Source organism: Quercus lobata, chromosome 10, assembly GCF_001633185.2.
Source record: "Quercus lobata isolate SW786 chromosome 10, ValleyOak3.0 Primary Assembly, whole genome shotgun sequence".
Lineage (NCBI taxonomy): Eukaryota > Viridiplantae > Streptophyta > Magnoliopsida > Fagales > Fagaceae > Quercus > Quercus lobata.
The window spans coordinates 10,669,281-10,685,376 of NC_044913.1; the positions used below are offsets into that span (position 1 = coordinate 10,669,281).

The following is a 16,096-nucleotide window of genomic DNA, read 5'->3' on the forward strand; positions in this document are numbered from 1 at the left end:
AAACACCGGTGATAATGTTGTAACTCATATGTATAAGAGCATTCTCATCAAGTGTGTCAAATATCAAATATTTGACATTTGGCTCATCAAACACTAAAAACAGACTATCATAAGGTGTGTTAAATGCCAAAAAATTTTGACATTTGCTACAGTAGAATCTCATCTTTGAAACGGTATAGAAGGAAATGTCATTTGGTTTTTATTATTTTTTATTCATTTTTTTCTCTCATCTCAAATAAAATATATCTTCTTATTTTCACCTTGAGCCACATGTTCACTATTTCACCCTCTTCACTCTCACATACTCTTTTGTTCTCCCATCTTCCCTTTTGCTCTATTCTCTTCCCATTCATGAACCACCACCACCAATTTTCTCTCTACTATCTCACAAATTCCATCATCACTAACCTATGAAATTATTAAAATCTCCTCCACCGTTTTTTTTCTTTTTCCCTGTTTTTTCGCTCTCCTCTCTGTTCTATCTCATAGACCGAAGCTATTTGATTTGGTTTGGTTCATCTCATAGCAAAGCATTACTGTTTCTTCTAGCATCACAGCTTATTGGATTTGCATTGTCTAGCATTTCAGCTTGGTAGGTGGGTCAGCCCGTGGGTTGGTTCCGATAGATGGGTTGGCAGTGGGTGGGTGTGTGGAATGCAGCTGCTTGGGTTGTGTATGATTGAAAGCTTGAAACCTCAAAGAGTATGTTGACAATGTTTGTAAAACTACTTTAATATAAAAAGCAAGTACAACAATATTCATGATGCTCTCCGGAAACACAATCTCTTCTACAATCAAGCTTTCAGTGATATAACCTTCTGTTCTGTGCTTTTGTTTCGCTCTTTAAGGGTTCTCAGCATTAAGGTTGTCCCCTCTACACTTCCTAACTTGTTAGAAGATGTAAGTAGTGATATAGCCAAAATATGTGAAAGTTTTGCAGTCAGGTATAATAGAGAGATATACTACCACATCCGACCTTTTTCCAACCAACCAATAATGCATATAAGAGGCACACCCGACCCTTTCTGAACCAGCCAATAATGCATATAAGAGGCATTCGACTAACATGTTCCTGTAAATCTTTCATACTCCATGCATCCAGTCAGATTACAATAATTGCAAGGAGCAAGGACCTACCCAATTTTACAATGAGGTGATGTAGTCAACTATGAGTGATAGATACTTTCTGCATGATCTTGTTTACATGGACCCATCATTTTTGGTCAACCACTTATAATCGACCACATCATGTTATAAAATTGGGTGTGTTTATAGTATTGTCAATCTAATTATTAAAAAAGAGTAAAATAGCACAAGGAATTACATTCTAAATTCCAATTATAAACCCAACCAAGAGTACAAAGGTGATAGAAGGATGGTTCGGGGAACAGCATCATTTCCTCTTGGTCCACAAAAGAATATCCAAATAAGTTAAATAGCATAAAAGGAAAACCAAATTTCTAATTCAGTCACCAACCTGACCTACAAACAAATTCTTGAATGCGTAACTTTAGACCTAAAAAATCAAATTAAGGGCAAAAATTTCTCCACAAAATTTCAAGCTTTCTTTGGCTTAAGGCGCTTCACCTGTGAATACAAGAAGACTCCAGAAAGAGCAACTCCAGTGCCTGCATCAAGTCCAAGACAAAAATATCTCTATGAATGGAAAGGAAGGGCTGTAGTAATATAAAACTAATACCAAACAATGTAAACCTTCTTCTTTTTTCTTTTTTCAACTAAAGATCAAGAAAGTAAATTACCAAGAGTGTTGATTGGCGAGACAGGAGTTTTGAAGAAGAGGACAGAGCTAACAATGACCACCACCCGCTTCACACAATTGCCTACAGAGTGGGTAACAGGAGATACCCTCTGCAATATCATGTAGGAAACCTGCAAAGTTCAATCCATAAATGTCAGCACTGTTCCTACTAAGGAAAACCGTTTTAAAAATGATGACAATAAGAAGCACAGGCCTATGTAAAGTCCCAAATGCTTTAAAATGGTACACTGCCTCCCATGATTTTTTCTCTTTCTAATTTAAGACCTCAGTTAGTACTGTTCCTACTAGAACTTTCTCTTTTTACCCTCTCTCGTGTTTAACTCTATTGGACACTTCAGCATTGAGTTGATCAGAACTTATATATCATAGTAATAATGGACTATCATCAAATACAAAATTCAACAACCATAAGGAATCCATGGGAGTACTGGAAGAAGTATGGAACCAATAATTCAAAAGTGTGAGCAGTGTAACAAGGTGTAAAAGGCTTCATGAGAGAAGCATTTTTTAGTTAATTTGACCAGATTGAAAGTAGTCACACCAGACCATGGTTTTTTTCTTTTTTAAATATATATATATAAAAGTAATGAGAAAATTTTATTAAAATATCAAAAAAGTATTACAAAAGTATACAGGAAGTATACACTAGGGACAAGAAACAATCAAAAACACAAATTACAAGCATCCATCAAAGAAAAACCGAAAAGAAATAGAATGACTGCCTGTTACAGACAACCAATCCAACAAGTTTTTGAAGAAGAAGAGTTTAAGATCAGGTCCTTTCAAAATCTTCAAAACTCCGGTTACACCAGACCATGGTCAGTACAACCACGTGAAAGAAAATCACATTGAGAGGTAAAAGAATATATGATGAGTAAAGCAGTATTTAGATTCCTTCAAGTCTAAAGATAAAGACATTGCAAGTATAAATGACAAACAATGTATCATAACCTAATATTAGGCTCTAATGAGTCAAAAAGTCTCCATACAAACGGTACAAATTTCTCAAATTTTTGTCACAGTTCGGTAGAATAACAGGCATATATCATTTAAACAATGAACTTAACCTATTTTGAAACAAGAGTTCATTGCTCATGAGAGCTACTTGTCCAACAATTGATATCCACTATTTAAGATAAACAAAGATGGTAGCTTTTACATATAAGAAGCTCAAGACTAGTTCTTGAAAGGTCATAATTCACGTATGAAAAACAAATACATTAAGAAAAAGAAATGAGAGAAGCCAGAGCATGCGAAGTGCCTCACCTGCTGATAAGCATGGAAGCAGAGTGCAGCTAGAAAAGACCTGGTGTATATTTGATTAACATTTAACCCCTGTCATGGAATTAAACATATAAAATGAATCAGATAGCCACCTGCATTAAAGATTCTTTTCAGAGTAAAATCAAGACTATAAAGAATTTGTTGCAGCTTTAAGCTCTTAAAAAAGTTACTCACAGCTGATTGCAGGAATGTAGGAGTAAACTTGACACCTTCCATGAAGAGAGCCACAGGGGCTAACAAGATAAAGGACATAACTGTTATTATGGAGAAGAGAGTGATGTTGTCCAAAGATTCCTGTGAAAGGATAAAATGCTGGTTATGTGCCAATTCAAATACAAACTAAAACAAAATGAAAAGGAATAACAACAGCAGAATGTAGTATGACACACCAAAAATTTTTTTCATAAATAAAGGCAAAAAGATTAAGAACATATGAATCTGGAAAATGTTGATTACCTCTGATTTAACCATGACCTTTTTGCTAAGGACATTACGAGATTGGTTTGACAAATTGGAAGCCATAGCACTCCAGAATCCAGCCCTTCTCCAAAATAACACAGAAGGATCAGATGTTATTCTTTTCACTGATAAACTAAATCAAGTAAAGTCCTTAGTTTTACAACGCTACTGAATAGCATATATGAAGTCACATTTTTTTTCTTTTTGTTGGTAAGTAACACACCCAGTGGCATTGAACCCGTGATCTCACCCTCCATCCATTTTTTTCATTAGAAGAAGTGCCATTTATGCTAGAGCTCACTGACAGCCCAACCATATTTTTAGAATCCTTTTTTCCCGAATGATAGAAAATATCCCTCGTCCAATAAAACCCACAAATCCCACATCTATGGTGGGTCGAACCTCATAACCCACCCCTCAAGTACCATACTACCACTCAATCCTAAATCAACAACTACATGATGCGGATATCTTTTAATCTGTGTAAACAAGATATATATATATATATATATATATATATATATATTGATAAGCAAATAAGATTTATAATTTTATGTGCAGATATAATGTTGTACCAGTTGAAAGAGGCCTCAGTGACTGATGCAAGTGCCACTCCTCCAGCAATAGGTACAAGGGAAGCAACCACCCAAAAAGTGGGCAACTGTATGAGAATGAGGATAATAGTTAGAATTGAAACAACTTGATGAGTGATGCTCATTATAAAATTGAAATTCTTGCATAGAAATCATTTCAACAAAACATAAGAATACAAAGGAAACTTTATTGGGAACTAAAGCTATCAATGCTATCATACTACAGAATTATATATTTCAATCAGTTTCATCTCCAGTCTCCACCCAGTTTCTGTGATTGATTGCATAGTACCCAGTTGTATACTTGAGTGACTATTTTTTTATATCAATAAAATTTTCATTATTTATTAAAAAAAAATCATCTCCACCCAATCTTGGTGATCCAAACACATAAAAAATGGGGCAAAATAGAAAAGGAAATTCGCACCTCCCCTAAAAACATAGCAGATAGGACAACAGAGAAGAAGGGCTCCATAGCCTTGATCGTGTGAGTGAATGACACTGCAACTTTTCCAAGACTCATATTCGTGAAAACATTCCCTAATGTATGCACCAGAGCCAGTGGCAATATCACTGCAAGCTGTCAAGAAGTTACTCACAAATAAGAATCACTACATGAAATCAATACCTGTACACTAAATACTAAAACTTTCACACCACATCAAATACCTGTGAACCGCTAACTTTTGGCTTTTTGTAGAGATTAAGACCCCACATTAAAAAAACAATTACTGTCCCAACAGCAAACTGAATCGCAGTGACAGTTACTGGGTATGGATACACCTTCAAAACCTGTGATCAAAACATGTAACACAAATCAGCTCCATTCTCATACTGAATTATTGGTCAAGTATTAACACACATTAAATTCAAGTATCTCACAATCAGCAGCCTGATTTGAACTAAACCCTAAAGACCCAAGTAAAAACTAATAACAATTTTCTGATAAAATTAAAGTTACCAAAGCACTTTTTTTTTCAGGTAATTTCCAAAGTCTAATTATTAATCAACATCAACTATAAACACAGCTAAGAGTATCAACTATAAAATTCAAGGATGCACCATTGTTAATTTTTTGGATCATATGAGTGTTCCATTTGTAATTGTTTGTGCAAGCTCAAATTTTGATCACTCCAAATAAATTCTTTTACTTATAATAATTTTTTTTCTTTCAAGGTGATTTTTCTCAAAAAGCTTTCCCACGTCAACAGAATTCCAAGAAAAACAAAATTTCCAGCACATTACAAAGCTCACTTTAATTATAATTCTTCCGATAAAATTAAAGTTACCAAAGTACATGACATGAATATCAGATAAAATTCGAGGACGCCCTATTGTTGATTTTTTGGATCATATGAGTGTTTCACTTGTAATTGTTTGTGGAAGATCACATTTTGATCACACCTTCAAATAAATTCTTTTACTTATAATAATAATTTTTTGCTTTCAAAGTGACTTTTCTCAGAAAGCTTCCCACCAAAACAGAGTTCCAAGACGCACCATTGTTGATTTTTTGGATCATATCGGTGTTTGTTTGTAATTGTTCGTAGAAGATCACATTTTGATCACTCCTTCAAATAAATTATTTTACTTATAATAATAATCTTTTTGATTTCAAAGTGAATTTTCTCAGAAATCTTTGGTACATGTGTTGAAACACATATTTTCAGTTTTTATATATCATTACGCATATTTCCACACAACTTTTCATATTTCCAAAAAATACAAACCACGTTATTAGATCAGCGTTACCATACGGGCCAAGAGTTTTCAGTACATTACAAAGCTCACTTTAATTCTTTTCTTTTCATTTCCTTCACTATACGATCTAATAATAAATTTTCCACAAATTTCAACACTCAAAACCTAATCAAAATCACACAAATCCACAATCCTCAACCTCAAATTTTCAATAACCAAAACAAACAGCAACACATTTTCTCAAAGCTCAAAACCAAATTAAATAGCAACACATTCGCTCAAAGAAAAAAGCCAAAAAAAAAAAAAAAACAAAACACAAATTCTCAATCTTAAATGTTTGGAAAACGAATCGAAGCGAAACCGAACCTGCTTGTTGTAGATGTTGAAGTAGATATTGAAGAGGTACCAGAGGCCAAACAAGGCACCGAGCTCCAAGGTCTTGAACAAGCTACTCGATTCGGGTTTCTCCCCGGCGGCTTCGGGCACCGAAGTCGCCTTAACCTCGAAACGGTTCGTTTCCGCATCGGAATAACTCGGCGGCGGCGCATTCCAAGGCCTAAGTTTGACCGGCGACGAAGACGAAGAAGGAGAGAGAGACCAGGATCGGCGAGTAGAGAGATTCACATTGAAAGAATCGTTGTTGAGGTTCGAAGACGAAGAAGAAGCGCGAATGGGATCGAATCTAGGGTTGAAGCTCAAGCTCGGAGACTGCCTCCGTGGCTTTAGGAGAGAGAGCGATGGCGCAGGAGACGCGAGTGTGAACGACGCGCTCTGCATTTTCGAAAGCCTCAAAGCTTTTGTGTGAGAGAGAGAGAGAGAGAAAGAAAAGGGTTTATAAATTTGGAGAGAGAGAGAGATATTTAAGCGTTGGAAAGTCCGTCGAGGAAGCGAGGGTAGTTGGGTTGGTGAAGGGAAGTAGTGAGAGAGAAATGTGAAAAATATGAAAAAGAAAAAAGAAAAAAGAAAGACAAACGACAACAGTAAACGGAATCGGAAATGTCTCGCATATTCTTGGGGATTCTTTCTTTTGTATCTAATACTAGTACGTGGCTATGTGCTACCGCACGAGAATGGATATATTATTAATTATAAATTTATTCATGTTTAAAAGGCTCAGTTAAGTCTAAATTCATATTATTAACCAGAAAATTTCATTAACAAAATTTAGCAGTATATATATTTTACACAAAAAGATGAATCTTGGTGACAATGTTTATTCAAAAGATCCATTCACACTTTTGAATCTTCAATCTCTATTGGTGATTGAAATTTTCGTAACTTAAAAAATTTATTAAAAAAAAAAACCCTCAGAGTTGTACTCATTTTGTAGTTTTACGATGGGTTATTTTGTAACATGATGGGCATTTGTATGAAGAAAAAACCGTTGAAGTTCCATGGCTAATAAAAATTTTTTTTTCCAACCTCTTTTTATAGAGAGGGGTTTGTGCGTGTTTTTATACATCCTTCATAGTTGTATTATCACGAAACAGGTCCAATGGATTTAGATTGGTACTACCGATTCCTAAAGCATGAGTGTTTAATGTGTTATTAATTTCATCTCATTGGCTTTTGCACATGACAGCAAAATTAAAAATAATTAAATTGTACACGTGAATAGTAAAATTGGACTCCAATTTCATATTCTAATTAAACAATTGGAATGATAATATATGATAGTAACAACAATAGGAAAATTCAAATAAAATTTCAAATTAAATTGTAACAATCTGAATAAAAAATTTCAGTAGAAAGACAAGGTGGAGTGATTCACTCCAAGAAGGCGACCAAACTTGCATAAATATAGAATAATAAATCTCTCTCCGGAAAATTTACATTGTTCATAACATTTACCTTCACTCAACATTTTAAAAACATAGTGACTCACATCTGCCATCCAGACATCTACAGTCGGGTCCTCTCCAATTCGCGTGAGATTCCATTGACCACTAAGTTCCTTTGCAGCCTGCAAAAAGTATCATTCATCGGTCCACAGCAGTGCTTTCTTCATTGTTATAGGTGTCAAACCTGAACAAAAAGCCAAATATAAGGATAGTGAATTTTAGGCATAATGTGCATCTAATCACATATTAGCAATTTATAACAAATGTAAAGATGCAAACTTTGTAAGCAATTTATAACAAAGATGCAAACTCTAGCTTTGATATCTTTTTGGAAATTATGCAATGTACCCAAACCAAGTTCTTATCACCGATATTAATCTCTTTGGTTTTCACGTTTGACTACAAAATCAAGAAAAAACTTAATTAGTACAGTAACTCACTTTACTCGATACATAGAAGTGGTTTTAATGAGAATGAGCCCACATACATTTAGCCACATGATGCAAAATTATTTGGAATTCTAATTTGGAATTCAATTTCACACTCTCTCTGCTTCACCTATTATTTTATATATAGGTTAGTATTAAATTATTATTAATTAATTAATATTTTTATTTTTTAATATTTAATTTAAGAATTTTTTTTAATTATGAGATATGAATTTGGATGTATATCCTTACAGAGAAAGTCTAGGTTACACAATTTTTTACTAGTGTCATATTTTTGATATGACCGATTGTGAGTAAATGTTTTATGTGCGAAAGTACAAAATTACAGTTTATTAGACTTCGATATGATTATCTGTAAGTAGTGAGGTGAAATTATAAAATTACTGTTGACCGCTTCAATTTCAGTTTTTTGTTGCAAATGATGTGGGTTTTTGAAGAATTGTTATCCTGACCTGATGTTTGTAAATTTTGGGTTGTGTTGATTTGGTGTACCTGTTTTTTTTTATATATAAAAATACTTTAAAATTTTGTAACTAGAATAAAAAATTAGATTTAAAAATATACTTAGTTTCAAATCAGAATGTCAAACTCAAACAGTCACGTAATTTTATCAATTTAGTCAATAAAATTTTCGTCCTATTCCCTTTTTTTCTTTTTTTCTTTTCTAATTAGTCAATTGTTAGTCTTTTGGTATTCCCAAAAAAAAAAAATTATTTTGTTATCAAGACTAGATACATCGAATCTTGCCTATCTGGAAAAAAAAAGAGTATTTTGTTATAAGATTAAGTACATCAATCTTGTCTATTCCAAAAAAAAAACATATTAATAAATTATTAAAAATATATATACATTTTAAATTAACAGTTGGATGTCAAATTCAAACAGATATTTTATTAATTTCGTCTATCAAATTTTCATCCTAATCCTTTTTTTTCTTTTTCTTTAATTAGTCAATTTTTCTTTAAATAGTCAAATGATAAAGTCTTTTGGTTCTTAAAAAAAGAAATCTTTTGTTATCAAGACTTGGTACGTGGAATCTTGCTTCTGCCAAAAGAACATATATTAATGTTTTGATATAATGATAAATAATTATTATGAAACGAGTGTCAAAACTTTCAAATTTTTATCATATTTATATGAGAAAAAAAAAGTTTCTATCTTTAACTCTTGGAAACAGTGTTATTAACTCGGGCCGGATAATCAATTAGATCGGAATAGTATATGACTTGGTCAAAACTGACAAAATTTAGCAAGTTTTAAGCAACCCATGCAACCTGATTGAGTTTGTGAATTATATAAAATTACATTATTAGGTTCACTCTATCGACTATTTTACGGTTTAATTTGTGATAATATAGTAATTTAAATTAGAGAAAACCTAAAAGAAAAAAAGAAAAGAAAAAGTGCATATTCTCTGCTGATTCACACTATACCATCACTTTTCACAGTTCTCCAAACCTGCGAGGCTGCTACTGTGCATCAGTTTTCTGTGCTCAAGTCTAAACAAATCACTTTTCACTTCAGTAGTTAGCCACCAGTTGGCAAGGATGGCCACATGAGCACATCAAACATTTAAAACTTCATTTGTCTTCTTTTGTTTAGATTTTTTTTAATACATTATTTGTTTATTGCCTTTAAGTTTAAGCATCTTTTTTTTTTTGTTTAATTTTTTTTCTGTGTAATATGTGAGTGTGTGACACCGTGACCATTGTTTCTTCTTTGAATTTTTTACTATTTTATTGCTTTGAATTTGTTTATTGCTTTAGACTTTAACTGACCTTAACTTTACAGCCAAATATAAATTAAACACTATTAAGAATTCTTTTATTATATTAATCTTTTTATGTATAAAATTAAATAATTAATTATTGTAAGTTGTAATAGTTAATTTACATATTCATGTTATAATTTTTCAATCTTACATTTATATATTTTTAATTTTTAATTTTTTTTATTTGACCGGTGACTCACTAGTTGAACCAGTGACTCAGCTCATAAACCGGGTTAACGTTTGGTCCAGGTTTAATAATTATGCTTGAAAACCTTAAGTTTGTAAAATTATATTTTCAAAATTTTATAACAATTAAATTGTAAAACCAGAAACATATTAGTATAATACAGAACCCTTTTTAAATTGTAGGGAATAAATTGATGTAATCCATAATTTATGGATCGAATTGATTTTTCAATCCATGATTCAGTGACTAAAATATCAACTTGATAAATGTAATTTACATTTCTTGATTATTTCTTAATTTCCTTTTCAAGTCTTGGTAATGGTAGGTAACATAGATGTTTTGTTTTATTTTATTTTTTAATATTTCTTTTAAGTCCCATCTATTTTTCTTTACGACCAAAAGAGGAGAAGTCCCATTTGTTTGGCGGCCAAAAAAAAAAGGAAAATATCCCATCTGTAGTGGAAGTGTATTAAATTCAATTTTTGACTTATTGGTAAGGATGGGAAGAAAATAACAAGGCTTTGATCATCCAGGCTTGGACTGTCATTTCCAACAACCGGCAAATTGATTAACAGGTAGCTAGATTAGATCTGTGACAGTGATACACCCCCACCCCCAAAAAAAAAAAAATTGTGAAATTTTTTTTGACAATAATGAATTTTAGGTGATGGTGCTTGCCATTCCAACTTTGCTGGAATCAGAATATTTTTATGGCATATATGAGTGGAAATATTCTTGACTATTGAATCTAATGGTATTTATAGATAGCACCGATGATAGACAAGATGTACAAAGTTAGATGAACCCAGAGGTGCATTAAACAATGATACCAGATCTCCCAAAGAGAAAGTATCTATAATTCCCATCAGCCATTTTGAGTTAAGTGAGTCTGAGACCATTTGTTGGGATGTTGATCTCAGTTGGCATTCTAATTTTTCTAATTCAGTAGTAAAAAATGCAAGTTTACCATACCTACAATGATCCCATCAAATAGATTTTTAAAAATGGAAGTTTACCATACTTATCATGTAATCTAATAATTAGATTTTCAAAATTCACATTTAATTAGAATATATAAAAGGGTTTGGGTTTTGAAGGGTTTCGAAAGAAACCTTGTACATTCTAAAGTCCGTTTTAGGCCTTTTGAAGTGACAGTTACCACAATTTTTATTACATAAATCTGTACAAATTAAACAACCTTTCTTGCATATCATTTTCCACTAGTTTAAACCTTTCAGTTTTTAAAAACTAACCCAGTAATCTCAAATTCTGGTTCATTCATCTCACTTACCTTCAATATCAAAATCAAAGTTGTAATTATATATCTCCAATATCAGCATGCTTTCCCCTCTTTTCCACTCATCTTTTTATCTGTTGGGAACAGTTTATATCCCACATCCGAGCGGGACCATGAGTCCATGACAGTACTATAAGTCTAGAACATACCCAATTTTAAATGGCATTAGAAAGTAGAAACCAAATTAACTTTGTTTAGAAAAGCCAACAAAAAAGAAAACACAATTCCCACTAATATTATACATGGATGATGCTTCAAATCCTTTCCAGAGATTTCTAAACTAGTTAAATTAATGATACTTGAGCCATTATAATTTTTCTTAAAAACTCTGTAACTTAAGCACTACCTCCATTTAACAACCCATAAATCCAGTGACCATGATAACATTAATAAATTAAATTGATTGCAGTAAAGGGGTAATGAGGAATACAAATGCCTAGAAATATGCCTTGATACCATTACACTTTTTTAAGACATATATACTTGAACACTTGCAGTCTTCATTACCCGGCACACAGGACATACATCAATAAACCCTTCACAATCCTTACAGAGACACAGATGCCTACAAGGTAACAACAAGACACAGACTTCCTTAACTTTACAAGCCCTGCAATTCAACTGTTTCTCCGTAAAGACCAAATTTCCAGACCCACCTACAATGCGTAGGTGATCCATGTTAGTCCCAGAGACTGCATCATCTACCTCGCTATCCCCACATCCTTCCTTCCCATGCATAGCACCCTGAGACATGACTTGCTGCAAATTGCTTTTCAAGGCATTGACTACAGACTCATTGTACTTTGCTCTATAGTGCCAAGACTGAACTTCCATGGCGACCTGCTTTATTCTCTCCATTAGTTCCTTGTTCTTGCGGTTCATATTCTCTATTTCAAGCTCTTTTTCACGTAACTTCCTATCAACTCCCTTTTCTATGGCACTCAGGAAAGAAACTGTTTGTCTTTGCCTCAGTTCCCTCACACCCTTGAGTATGTTTTCTTCCTGTTTGAAACACACCAATGAAGAATTGGTTGTAGAGGGTATCATAAAACAAGAAGCAACAAATCTATCGCAAACTAATGTCGAAGTGTCAACCTCCTAAGTGGTGATAAAAAGGATCAAAATTTTATTTCTGATTCTTTCACCATAAAAAGAATTGCAGGTATTGTTAAGATGTTAGATGTTGACACAACAACACCATAAGCTAGTTTGTGGAATTAGATTATTACCTGAAGTCTAATATAACGATCAAATTCTTCTTTCTGCCGATCAATCTCTATCTTCAGATTATCACCAAGGGATAAAATAGCGGGAAGGACACCTGTCATACTTTCACTTGCAGAAGTAACAGAAGAATTGTGTTCATCCTCCTCATATGAAAGTTTCAACCCGGTTGATACAGGATTAGGATTCAGAATGCTTCCAGAATGACCAGCTTTATCTTGAGAGAAGTTATTATTTAGAGATAAAAGACGTTTTTGCTGCTGTCTGGAAACAGATTCTGCTTCCCTGGCTCTTTTGATTGGCTGCTCCATAGGAGTCGTTTGGTCATTTCCAATGTAGTTTAAAGGACCAACATTGCATCCAACTGGGACTGTACATATTGCAAAGTTACCTTATAGATTAAACAAAAGACACTGAAAATATTTTTAAATGAAAAAGAAAAATGCCACAAAGTTATAACCATATAAAATCGACATAAACAATGAGAGCAACAGAAAGAAAATTAAATTTAGATGTAAGTATATCAAAAAATAAATAACACATCACATCTAATAACATAAAGAAAGAAAGTGGGGGAAAAAAGAGGTATTGTATTGACAAGATAAGTCACAACTCACAAGAAATGGTAGAGGATAAAGATTGCTGTAATGGGACAAACTGGAAAGGGACAAAGAGACAGGGTCACAAGAGGTGATACATGGAGAATATGTTATGTTTTCTTCTGTCCAGGACAATTTCAAAATTATTAATCCTGATGTAAAATGCTCAAAGTTCAGGTGCTTAATGACTACTGTCGTTTGTGGTTATGTTTTACAAATGTTGCATAGAATTCAAACTTGTGTGCTAGCAGCACTGTAGCATTACATCCCACATCTAAACATAAGTATATGGTGACCCATTGAAAACACTAGAAAAATTAATCTAACTACACTGGCTTATTTACCAATAACCAGTCATCATTCAATCATAATTACTTGCACATTTCTGATAATGGATCTTCAATAATATGTACACAAAAACATATGATGCCAGCTCCAACTACTCATACAAAAATGGAAGACTTAAGAAAATGCATATTCCTTAAGCATATATAGCCCATTTTCTCCTCTCATCATTATCTGTTAAGTAACTCTAATCCGCTTATATATTGAAATTAACTGGACTTACAAACATGTATTAAGTTAAAACAATCAAATTATTTGTTCAAATTATGGCACAGGCAACAAAGACATCATCCTTAATTTATGCAATAATGAAGTCTTAAATGCACAAACTGAATGAGAAACCTAGTCCAAAATCCTAATTGATCAAAGTTGTAAAATATAGAGAGACCAAGCACATAACAACCGTCCAGAAGCAATAACAGGACCAGACAATAAGAGTAGAACCATGTACAAAAGCTACATCAATATCAAAATAACATTTCAGGACAACAGAACAACAGAATTAGAAAATCTAAATCTGTAACTAGAAGAAAATCAAATAGCATAAATGAGTAATAAGTTCTTAGGAAAAACTCACAATCTCCAAATAATTGCAGCTGAGGCAATCCACTGGTATCATATTGAAACCGACCTTCCTCAATGAACGTGGGAAACACAGGATTGCTACTATCTCCTCCAAACATATTCCTATAAGAAACCAAGGCAGGCAACTATCATTCCATAAACTAACCAAACTAATTATGATGGGTACCAATGATTAAGCACCTAAGCTCAAGAATCTCCTAAAAAATTCAAATCATGCACAATGAAGCACCTCAAAATATCAATAGTTATGAGGGGAACCGGATGATCAAGCAAATTGAAGAGCACCCACTTAAAAAAAATAAATATAGAACCTTTTAGAACATCACAAACAGCATCACCAATAACTAGATACACTATGCTGCATTTTGTTACAGAGAGATACTAGCACAAAGGGACAAGAACTTCAAATTGAAATGTTCAACCATTCATTATTTTGGACCTAAAAAATACAATAAATTCAACTCGGCTGAGTGACAGACAACCCCTTAAAACTCATTTCAAGGAAGTTTTCCAAATTTCCTCATATCCACACCATTCACATCAGCCACAGCGTATGTAAATGAAAATCAAATTCAAAACCTAACATATCAACAACTCAGAACCCATAGCAAGACTCTATTTCGATTCAACAACCCCATCACATCAGAACAAGTCATCGATTCCACCCCCATTAATATAAAAACAAAATAAAAATTCCAACTTGAGCATAAAAACAACAATCATCCATATATTTCTGGGTAACCATCAAAAAAAAAAAGTTCCAATCTTTATCCCATCATAGCATCCAAAACAAAAAAAAAAAAAAAAAAAAAAAAAAAAAAAAAAAAAAGAAGCAATACCCAGATCAGCAATATCAAAGAAGAAATGGAAAAACAACTAAAAATAAGTTTTTTTTTTTTAATCAGTTTCTTTTTCTATTGTTTGCAGAATCAGTACCTAAAAAACTTGAAATGGAGGCAAAGGCGGATCTGAGTGGTGAGAATGAGAGGGTGAGAGAGATAGAGAGAGAGAAAGAGAGAGAAAAGGAGAGAGAATATTTGCTAAGAGAGGAGAAGGAGAAAGTGAAGCATAATAGTAGCAATAATAATTAATGGTATTGGGAGGGACAATGGTTCGTGGAAAAAGATGATTGTATTGGGGTGAGTGGTTAAGGTTAAGAAAACCGATGATTCCATTTGTACGAAGAGAAATTGTTGGTGTTGGTGTTGGTATTGGTGTTGTTGTTGTTGGTGTTGTAATCTTCATCGCCTTCATCAGCTTTTTTTTCTTTTCGTTTTCCCACCAGTAATTTTTTTCATTTCTTAATTTCTCTGGTTACTGATGCGTCGGCTCAGTGTGCCTAAATTTACTTTGGTATCCTTCTTTTGTTGTGGACCTCTTGTTTTGTTGGGCCTATGTCTGGCGTATAACGTGCCCCATATTAATTTTTGGCTAAAATGGGAGGTGAAATAGTTTGAGAAACTTATTAGTGTGTGTTGGAATTTGCCCTTTTTAATTTTATATTTGTGTGTAATGTGTATTTGTATAAACTATTAGAAAATGATTCTTTGAGTTTAGAATGAGCGTTTGTAAAAAAAAAAAATTGTGGTTGTAAAACAGAGTTTTGGATTTTAAAAACACTATTTTAAACTCCCAAAATGTCTAATCAAATGGATCTAATATCTTGATTCATACATCATGAGCCTAAGATGCTAGTTATGAATTTTAAACTTAGGATTATATAAGACCTTAGAAACTAGTAGACCAAACATTTGGAGTTATTTGATAATTTGTTGAATATTGACAAAAGCAAGGTTGTATTTCTGCCTCACCCTTTCGTTAGCCGGTGTCGACCAATTCAATCGCCACTTGTAAAGAGCTCGTCCATCCGAACTAACGTTCCTTATCAATCGACAATAGATTACATTCTCCTCCACCCAATCTGATCAAGTCGGGTATGAGTTGAATACAAACTTGAGTTGCTCCGACCGTGAATGCCCTT

The 16,096-nt window shown here is 33.2% G+C and overlaps 2 protein-coding genes across 3 annotated transcripts; both read right to left on the reverse strand.

The window, feature by feature from the left end:
* Nucleotides 1-1,308: 1,308 nt before the first annotated feature.
* Nucleotides 1,309-6,766, reverse strand: LOC115965723 (phosphoenolpyruvate/phosphate translocator 1, chloroplastic-like). The gene is made up of 9 exons (XM_031085021.1): nt 6,184-6,766; nt 4,786-4,908; nt 4,544-4,696; nt 4,099-4,184; nt 3,521-3,605; nt 3,239-3,358; nt 3,047-3,115; nt 1,761-1,890; nt 1,309-1,628 (listed from the first exon to the last, which is right to left on the reverse strand). The coding sequence occupies exons 1-9, from the start codon at nt 6,592-6,594 to the stop codon at nt 1,558-1,560; spliced, it is 1,248 nt and encodes a 415-aa protein (XP_030940881.1). The 5' UTR covers nt 6,595-6,766; the 3' UTR covers nt 1,309-1,557.
* A 4,923-nt stretch (nt 6,767-11,689) lies between these two features.
* LOC115965712 (E3 ubiquitin-protein ligase BOI-like) lies at nt 11,690-15,443 on the reverse strand. Of its 2 annotated transcripts, none has more exons than XM_031085012.1 (4): nt 15,052-15,443; nt 14,108-14,217; nt 12,592-12,977; nt 11,690-12,364 (listed from the first exon to the last, which is right to left on the reverse strand). In XM_031085012.1, the coding sequence occupies exons 2-4, from the start codon at nt 14,211-14,213 to the stop codon at nt 11,831-11,833; spliced, it is 1,026 nt and encodes a 341-aa protein (XP_030940872.1). In that variant the 5' UTR covers nt 14,214-14,217; nt 15,052-15,443; the 3' UTR covers nt 11,690-11,830. The 2 variants fall into 2 exon arrangements, with proteins under 2 accessions (XP_030940872.1, XP_030940873.1); XM_031085013.1 differs by having other exon boundaries at nt 12,592-12,956; nt 15,052-15,441.
* Between the last annotated feature and the right edge of the window lie 653 nt (nt 15,444-16,096).

Excerpts from the sequence above, each read along its gene's own strand:
- LOC115965712 (XM_031085012.1), bottom strand. The coding sequence starts at position 14,213 with ATGTTTGGAGGAGATAGTAGCAATCCTGTGTTTCCCACGTTCATTGAG. Across the intron at positions 12,978-14,107 it reads GCTGCAATTATTTGGAGATT|GTAACTTTGCAATATGTACA; the intron begins GTGAGTTTTTCC and ends TTAATCTATAAG. Across the intron at positions 12,365-12,591 it reads ATCGTTATATTAGACTTCAG|GAAGAAAACATACTCAAGGG; the intron begins GTAATAATCTAA and ends TGTTTCAAACAG.
- LOC115965723 (XM_031085021.1), bottom strand. The coding sequence starts at position 6,594 with ATGCAGAGCGCGTCGTTCACACTCGCGTCTCCTGCGCCATCGCTCTCT. Across the intron at positions 4,909-6,183 it reads TCAACATCTACAACAAGCAG|GTTTTGAAGGTGTATCCATA; the intron begins GTTCGGTTTCGC and ends TTTTGATCACAG. Across the intron at positions 3,116-3,238 it reads CTACATTCCTGCAATCAGCT|GGGTTAAATGTTAATCAAAT; the intron begins GTGAGTAACTTT and ends ATTCCATGACAG.